Source organism: Stegastes partitus, unplaced genomic scaffold (assembly GCF_000690725.1).
Source record: "Stegastes partitus isolate 25-593 unplaced genomic scaffold, Stegastes_partitus-1.0.2 Scaffold281, whole genome shotgun sequence".
Lineage (NCBI taxonomy): Eukaryota > Metazoa > Chordata > Actinopteri > Pomacentridae > Stegastes > Stegastes partitus.
This window is the reverse complement of record NW_007578012.1, coordinates 51129-59730: the sequence shown is the minus strand read 5'-3', so window position 1 is coordinate 59730 and position 8602 is coordinate 51129. Positions and strand designations below refer to the sequence as shown.

At 43.3% G+C, this 8602-nt stretch overlaps 2 protein-coding genes across 2 annotated transcripts; one reads left to right on the top strand and one right to left on the bottom strand.

Moving 5' to 3' along the window:
- Positions 1-48: 48 nt before the first annotated feature.
- Positions 49-3351, bottom strand: LOC103357907 (WD repeat-containing protein 82-like). The gene is made up of 9 exons (XM_008282666.1): positions 2972-3351; positions 2737-2837; positions 2472-2538; positions 1721-1820; positions 1126-1242; positions 889-1044; positions 731-800; positions 506-648; positions 49-416 (listed from the first exon to the last, which is right to left on the bottom strand). The coding sequence occupies exons 1-9, from the start codon at positions 3130-3132 to the stop codon at positions 384-386; spliced, it is 948 nt and encodes a 315-aa protein (XP_008280888.1). The 5' UTR covers positions 3133-3351; the 3' UTR covers positions 49-383.
- A 420-nt stretch (positions 3352-3771) lies between these two features.
- Positions 3772-8029, top strand: rpusd4 (RNA pseudouridine synthase D4). Its single transcript, XM_008282663.1, has 6 exons — positions 3772-4230; positions 5278-5485; positions 5599-5692; positions 5971-6121; positions 6215-6312; positions 7667-8029. Exons 1-6 carry the CDS (start codon positions 3819-3821, stop codon positions 7868-7870), a joined length of 1167 nt encoding a protein of 388 aa, XP_008280885.1. The 5' UTR covers positions 3772-3818; the 3' UTR covers positions 7871-8029.
- Positions 8030-8602: the final 573 nt, after the last annotated feature.

The following is an 8602-nucleotide window of genomic DNA, read 5'->3' as shown; positions in this document are numbered from 1 at the left end:
GTCAATTCATAGATGATAGACAAAAGATAATGATAGACAAATAAAGTGTTTATGTTCTTAAAAAAGTGTAAAACTGTTTTATTAACAAATGTTGACATAATAAAAACACACATAACAAATCTGCTTAACTATACACAAGATGTGAGGAGATACAGGGTTGACATGTGAAATAAAAGCTACTGATTTGTCTGAAAAAGAAAAAAAAAACTTTTTTAAAGGAGGTATTTTGGCGAGGAAACAGCTGCATTCATCCTTTCAAAGGTTTCTCCAATATTGTTGGTGAAACCTTAATGAGGTTCTTCAGTCATGAGGTTTTTCCAAACGTACAGTGCAACACACTAAGTCTTCCCACCTCAGTGCGTGAGCGTGATGTTCTGTTCCCTCTATAAGTCTTCGACACACGGGAGCCAAAATGTCTGTCGGGAGAACATAAGGAAAACGTTTAAATGAGCACTTCCCAGTTCATCCGACAGCAAAACAACGAGATGCTGATGTTTGTTCTCACCATGTTTGTGCAGGCACTAGCAAACGTCATGTATCTGGGGTTAAACTGCAGGGTGTTGATGGGTCCTGGATGTTTCCCGTCCAGCACGGCCACCTTCATCCCGCTCTCAGTGCTCCAAACATGAACCCTGCCGTCCTCCGAACCTGCACAACAAACGGTTTAACACAGTCACAAGAGATCGTGCAGGAAAAGACCCACAAATAAGGCCGAGGTGTTTTAACTCACCGATCATGACAAACTGTGAGTCGGGAGTGAAGCAGGCCTCCAGGGAGATGCCTTTACTGTTGTTGTAGCCCTTAAGATGACACGGAGAAACCTTTAGCCGCTTCAAAGCACATACAAACAGGCAGAATCCAGGAGGTTTGCGTTAACATGCCTCTCACCGAAAAAGTGTGCAGCACGGATCCATTGAAAGCGTTCAGGATGCGAATGGTTCCTCCATTGGTAGAGATGAGAATCTGTTTCCCGTCGTTGCTGAACTTGAGTCCGGTCCAGTCACAAACGCGATTGAACCTCGTCTCAAAGCAGGAAAATGGACCCTTTAAACAGAAATCATCAAACGTCATGCTGGCAGCTTCACAAAGGTCGGCTCCCACAAACCCGTACAAACCGAGCTGTACCTTGTCAAAAGCTCGGAGGTCGTACAGTTTGATGGCCTGCGATTCCACCCCTGCAGCGAATATCAGCCCATCGGGGTCGAAGGAACACACGGGCTTCCCCAGTGGCTTCGTCAAACCCTGAAACACAAAGAAACACAGAGAAAAGAGCGAGAAGCTGAAACACGAGGTCTGGACTTTTAAGGAAACAAAGAAAATCCATATTTCAGTCTATCAGTTCCTTTCATCTCTTAAGAAACTGTTTGGGTTTTTTCTGACAAACTTCCCAAACCTTCCTACTTAAAACAAGTTTCTTTTTTTTCTGTTCAGTCAGTTTAATAATTAATGGCTGCTGTTGGTGTCACACAATTTAAGAATAATTTAGTTTGGGTTTTATTAGACAGTATTGTGTTTTAGCTTTTGTGGGTCGTTTGACATCTGAGCATGTGTAAGTGTAGCCGGTTAAAAGAGGGTTTGTTTGTTGACTACGACTATGGCCTGCAGGAATTTCCGTCCTGATCTGAAGCACTAACAGCAGCAACAGTAATTATACATCTGAGTAAGTGTCTACGGAGAGCAGAGGAAGTGTCATTTTCCAGCCAGTTCACAGACGACTCACTTGACAGTTTTGAGAGCGCAGGTCCCAGATCCGGATCGTCTTATCCAACGAGCCGGAAATAAACGTATCATCAACGGGCGACATGGAGAGAGCGATGACCCTGACACACAAACAAAGTGACTTCAAGGAATGAACAGTCATTTTAGATACTAAAGACAAGGCACGAAAAGGTCAGATGAGACAAATGAAACTTGATGACGCCTGCGAACAACTGAGTCACTGTGACTAAGGGGAAAATGTTTTTTAGAAATACAACTTTCTGTGAGCGTTTGTAAAACAGTGAGAGTAAATGTGAAGGAACTTTAAAGATGTGGCAGGTATGGAAACGGAGATGAAGGGTTCAAAAGTCCACGAAGAAACTAGTTGTAGCTTCTTGGCTTGATTTAATTTGGGCGATTAGGGCAGTCTGTGCATTTATTTGTTGTGATTTCTCCATGTAATGTCATCACTGCTTCGCTTACATTTATAAACATTATACAAATTGGAGTTTTCTTGTTTTACATTTTTGCTGCTTTCAGTATTTTATATTTTGCTTTACAAATTGATTTTAATCATTTTGATCTTGTCTCGTCTGTATTTTTTATTTTTTTTTGCACATTTTTGTGTTGTTGCCTGTATTATAACACGTAGAGCACTTTGGTCAGTTTAAAATCATGCAACAGAGATCTACTTGATTTGATTTTTTGAATTAATCGTGCTACTTTTCTTTTTTATCATGCAGTCAGATTGAGGTTGGCTCTTGTTTACTCACTTGGCAGTGTGGCCTTGGAAATATCGGATGTACTTGTTGTCAGTCAGTGACAGGTATCGGATGGTATCTGAAAAACACAAATAAAATAAGAATAGACACGTTACAGCAGGTAAATATAAATAAATAACAGTTAGAAACAAGGCAAGAAACACAAAGGTAGAACTCAGAGCAGCTGTGTGCAGTTATGTGTATGGAGTGATGATAAATGGACCCAGTGTGTGGACCCATACTGGTGCTCTGTGCTGCCAGCTGACCACTTTCTTACCATCCAGTTTGTTGGAGCTGTACACCACAGTCTGTGTGTCCGCATGTGTGTACCGGATCAGGTCCACTCCGTACTTCTTGCTGAATAACGTCCTCTTAGGTCTGATAAAGGACAGAAAATTAAAAAACACAATAATCACTTGACAGCCTCAGATAACCTGTTGCACACACACATCCATCTGCAGACATTCAAACATGCACTCAGTCATTAAGACTCGTGTATTTAGGACTCTGACCTTCCGTCTCGGATGTCGTATAGAATAATACAGTCGTCATCGCTGCTTGAAATCGCATTTTCACCATCTGGGCTGTAATCAACACAATTTATCTTCTGCTCGTTTTGTCGATACGTCCTGACGACCCTGAAACTCCGGATAACGCTGTCTGTGATCTTCATGGCTGCAGGCTGGCATTTAAAATAGGATTGTGAATGTAAAACCTTCCAATGAGCTTCCTGTTGCTTATTTAAATGAAAACTGCAAATCACACCCGTTTGGATGAGCGATGCATCTCTGTAGCCCTTCACATCGCCGAGGGACCAAAATAGCAACAAAAACAACAGAAAACGCGGTTTACAGCATGTATGTCTGTAGTAGCGACCCCAAACAATAAGGGTGTAATTGGTTTAAGCTTCGATATCTTCCAGACGGGCGGTGCTCTGAAATTGTCATTACATTCTAGCGCGTGTGAGTATCGGGCAGTGAAAGCGACTGAAACGAGCGCACCTCTACAGGAAAACTGGAAATTACGACACACCTTTTTTTTTTGCTGCCGTCTGGTTTGTATTTATTTTTATTGAAAGCAGTTTTAAATAATAGAAGTAGTTTTGACAATGTGCTACAAAACGCGACTGGATGTGTTTGATTTTAAAGGGAGTCTAGTAACCGTTGTAAAGGCGCGTCATTCTGATCCACACCAGCTGGTGGCGTCACTGCACTAACTCGTTATTCGCCAACCGCCAATGACCACCTCGAAGAAGAAGAAGGACAAACGAAGAAGAAGAAGGTGTACGCGCATGCGCGTTCCCTCCAGAGGTCATGTTGTGTTTCTGAACATGTGCAGCTAATATTTAGCTTTGCCACAATGAACAGCTGTAGGAGAATAGCTCGTATCAAAGACCGGAGCTCCGGTCTGAACACACTCTTCTTTCGGATCAAACCAATCTGCTGCCGGGGTCCGGAGGCAGCACCGTCCCTCAGCCGGAGCCAGAGCTCCGCCGCTAAACCCGCTCCGGGCTCCGACACCGGTGACAGACCGCGGCTCAAGGCGGCCGACCTGGCCCGGAAGATCCAGCAGGAGAAGGCGAAGACGAAGACCCCGGTGGCAGAGGCTCCGGTGTCCGCCCTGCAGAAGAGGGTGTTGGAGCTGAAGCGGTTCAGCCTGCAGCTGCAAAAAGTTCACCCCAACGTGCTGGCCAAACACCTCCACAGAGGCGTGCTGTACCGGGACAAGGATGTGGCTGTCATCAATAAACCCTACGGGGTCCCTGTCCGAGGTAAACCCACCACAGGCCTGTCTGCCTTCGTAGAGCTGATTCTGATAATTGTGAGGACAGAAAAAAAAGAAGAAGCTTGTTTTAAGTAGGAAGGTTTGGGAAGTTTGTCAGAAAAAAAAAACAATTCCTTAAGAGATGAAAGGAACTGGTAGACTGAAATTCTATCAGTACTAATTATTGATCTGTTGTTTTTATTGATCTGAAATTAAATGTATCTGGTTCCATCTTCATGAATGTCAGAACATCCAGTTTTATCCTTTTTAAAGCTGCAGCTGATGTTTAATCTCATCATCGGTTATGTGTCCAATATTCTTTTAGGTAAACAATAAATTGTTTAATATATTAGTTGTAAAGGATCAGGAAACTCCCTATGACGTCTTCAGATGTCTTGTCTTGTCCAAGATATCATCTAAAACGAAAAGATGTTCAGTTTAAGCAGATTTACAACACAGACAAGCAGCAAATCCACACATTTGCCATTTGTGTGCCTTCCCTTGAGGTCCTGCTCCATGTTGACATGTTGCATCACATTATTTCTGCAGATTTGTTGCCTTCACTTTCATCTCCTGTTCTATCACATCCCAAAGTCGTTCTGATGGATTCAGATCAGGGCCACTGAACTCACTGTCATGTTCATGGAGCGACTCGTTCTGTGCATTATCCTGCTGGAAACAGCCAGTAGAGGATGAGTAGAGGATGGTAGAGAAGTAGAGGATCGTGGCTGTAGATGGCTCCACATGGTCAGCAGCAATTCTCAAAAGGCTGAAGCATTTAAAAATGTTGAGCTGATGTTGGCACATTTGCCAATATAGCATATGCCAATTTTTCCATTCTGATGTTGAATGTGAACATGAAGTGAAGCAGCTTCCCTGAATCTGGTGATGGTGGCCAATAAATGTCCACCTGCTTATGTCCTATTAATACAATATGAACTACTCACATTGTGTTACTGTCAGTACTGAGCACAGCTGGAATGAAAACAAAAGTAATGGGAAAGAAATGTCAAATATCAACACATGCACTATTGTTATTGTTGCTGTCTGTCAGATACCAGCGGGGTCACCTCCATCTCGTCTGTGCTTCCTGTTCTCGCCAAAATGATGGACGGGATGAAGATAAAGTCTGATTCTGAGCTGTTCCCCTGCCTGGGTCTGGAGAAGGACACAACAGGAACTCTCCTGCTGGCCAGGAGTGAAGAAGTGGTGAAGCACATCCTCTCCCTCAGTGGAAACAACCAAGTGCAGAGGAAATACTGGTGAGATGGTGATAAAGAACGGGGGTTAAAGTGGGAGCGTACAGTCACACTGCAAGCTACAGTTTGCATGAAAACGTCTGTAATCTTTTAATGTCGTCACTGTTCTTCTGCAGGGTGGTTACAGTTGGTGTTCCCGTGCCATGTGAAGGAATGATTGATATTCCCGTCATAGAGAAAGAAGTAACGGGTCCTCAGCCGCACTTCAAGGTTTGTCTCCTCCTCTGCTTCACTGTTTAACAGCCACAATTCAGTACAAGTTTGAGAATGAATTACTGTAGTCATCAGTTAAGGCACCAAACATGTACAGAAATGCAAAGACATGGTTTCTTTTCTGTGTTTGTTGTACAGTAAATTAAAAATTGAAAGTTTTTGGCTAATGATCACATTGAGCCGTTAACCTAACGACTGATTTTGGTGTTACAGTCAAAGTATTCATACTGGTGTACGTGGTTTCTCCAGCCTCTTCACTACTTCTTTATTTCCAGATGGCACTAAGCCCTCTGTACAGAATGAATGAAGAAGGCGATGGCATCACCAAAGTCCGAACCAACCGCCAAGCCCATCCTGCAGTAACCAAGTACAGAGTCCTGGACAGCAGCCATGGGTGCAGCCTCGTGGAGCTCCAGCCTCTTACTGGTAAGACGTCGCTTTTTTAAAAAAAAACGGTTCAGTGTGTTTGATTTCATTCTGGACACATCTTTCTACTCATGAGGTTTCTTGTGTTGACAGGAGCGAAGCACCAGATGAGGGTTCATATGGCCTTTGCTCTGTCTTGTCCCATTCTTGGTGACCATAAATACTCCCACTGGAACAAACTGGCACCGCAGGTAAAACATGTTTGGTGTAGCACAAAGAAAATGGTGTTTTCAAAATAAGCATTAAATGGTGACACATCAACAGGCGCCTAACAGTATGGGGATAAATAGCACTTTCTGTCTGGATATACTGATGCTGTGGTACTGCTGTTTTATTGTCATGTCAGGTTGGAATGTCTGATGTTAAAGCTGTCCTCGAATAGGATTCTGCTTTTTTCCAAAAATTTTAAGTTCATCCTTGCAGCTATAATCTGCCTAATGACAGCAACAAATAGCATTAATGACAACATCTAAAGGGGGGGACTACAAAGCAAGTTTGACATAGCCAGGCTTACTTTGTGTAAGCCGGCTCGACAAAACCGAAAGCCCCAGCCGGAGATTACGGGTATCAAGAAGGTGGTTCAACTTTGTCAACTCAGACTTTCTGTTTCAGACTCTGTTCACATAAAAAAGGGCGTTTAACGCGTCACGTGACTCTTCTTCTGCTAAAGTAAACGATCGTGTGCAGCTGCTTCAATCAACACATTGTTTTAATGGAGAACAATGAGGAATATTAAAAAAAACTATGACAATTATGTTAATTGGGCCCGGACCAGCTGGATTCGGACCAGCCCTAATTTACAGTGTGTGATACTGTAACTACATAGTTTAATTCAGTGATGTTAGTAACGCACAGCTCAGCATGTTTGCAGAGGGTTAGGGTTAAATAATGGTAAACAATCTGGTTAAAGGGAGACGCTCTTTCCAGCAGATTTACATATGAAACTGTGAACATAACCTGCTCCCAACCAGGTTACACCATCAGTTACCATGGAGATCTAGCTCCACAGTATCATTACCATGGAGATGTGGCACCTTCATGATCCTGAAAACTCTGGCTTTACGCACAACACACCTCGCTAACCCACTAATCTGGCTTCGTAGTACAGCCTCTGGTCTGCAACAAGTCAATGAGGAATGTGTTGACATAGAGCAAAGAACCACTGGTATGAATGGCGCCTGTACACACCTGCTGCCCGACACGGTTACATGATGAGTTTGTTAGCTGCTGACAAATCACTGATTATCAACTTATTTTTCTGTTTACACCTTTGGAGGCTTAAAATGAACAAGAGAGATGACCTTTGTGGTTGTTTGCTGTAACTGTAATGTTAACTTTCACGCTTTGAGCTGGGATGACGTGTAAACCGCCCAAGTCCATCAGCATCTAGTAGTTTTGGTTGATTGTACTCAGTTAAGGCCTTTTCTTTTGTCATCTCACTGATCATTAGCCCACCATACCGATGGAACAAGAAGTGCAAGGGCTCGGTTTCTATTTTGCTACCAGTTACTATTAAATGACTAAATGGTACATTTTCGTCCACAGAAATTACCGGAACGCGTTTTGGGAAAGCTTGGACTGGAACAGAGCAAGATCCGGCATCTTCCGCTTCATTTGCACGCACGACAGCTGATACTGCCGGGAAGCAGCCACGCTGAAATCAACGTTTCCTCCCCGCTGCCGAAATACTTCATGCAAACACTGAAGCGACTGTATTTGACACTTCCAGGAAAAGAGGATGATAAATAACCATCTCTCCAACTGATGCTCATGAGTAGTGGGTATCAGTTGTGAAACATCTGAGACTGATACACGGAGAATGAACGCTAACTAGAGATGCACGATATATCAGCGACCACATCGGTATCGGCCGATGAACAAATTTAGCCGATGTGAAAAACCGATGAGTGTCCAACATCAGCGCCTTCGTCTTTACGTTTGATGTTGCTGCTATTTCACAGATGTTTTTACTTAAATGGTCCTGAACATTAAATATGTTAAAATATGTTTTACTTTTGTTACATAATAAAGAAGGCTACAGTCGTGACTCGATAATCCGACACTAAATGTAAAACCTTCTTTTATGTCGGATAGCAAGGCTGTCGGATTGTCAAGACGGAGGTCCAGATACAAGGAGGGCTTGATGCTGGAAGGCTCATTTGTTAATATTCATTGTTCATAGTTGATATAATAACTAGTAGGGCTGGTCCAAATAACGCTTTCTGCTCTCTGGATATTCAGGCCCAATTAATGATGAATATCCGAACATTCGGTGTAGTCTGGGGGACTCTGACGGGGTGGAAGTGTCCAGAACACACAGGCAGTACTTGGCTGCTGATGCTAGTTTAGTTAGCGCTCACACTTCTGTTTCCTCCATTGGTGGCGGTGGGGGAGTGGCAGATACGCTCCACCGTTACCATCCATGTTTACTTCCATAAACACTGAGCACGCTCGCTGCGTGTGACGTCGTCGTGTCCTCTT

Excerpts from the sequence above, each read along its gene's own strand:
- LOC103357907 (XM_008282666.1), bottom strand. The coding sequence starts at position 3,132 with ATGAAGATCACAGACAGCGTTATCCGGAGTTTCAGGGTCGTCAGGACG. Across the intron at positions 2,539-2,736 it reads CAGCTCCAACAAACTGGATG|ATACCATCCGATACCTGTCA; the intron begins GTAAGAAAGTGG and ends TGTGTTTTTCAG. Across the intron at positions 1,243-1,720 it reads TGCGCTCTCAAAACTGTCAA|GGTTTGACGAAGCCACTGGG; the intron begins GTGAGTCGTCTG and ends TTTGTGTTTCAG.
- rpusd4 (XM_008282663.1), top strand. The coding sequence starts at position 3,819 with ATGAACAGCTGTAGGAGAATAGCTCGTATCAAAGACCGGAGCTCCGGT. Across the intron at positions 5,693-5,970 it reads GTCCTCAGCCGCACTTCAAG|ATGGCACTAAGCCCTCTGTA; the intron begins GTTTGTCTCCTC and ends CTTTATTTCCAG. Across the intron at positions 6,313-7,666 it reads GGAACAAACTGGCACCGCAG|AAATTACCGGAACGCGTTTT; the intron begins GTAAAACATGTT and ends TTTCGTCCACAG.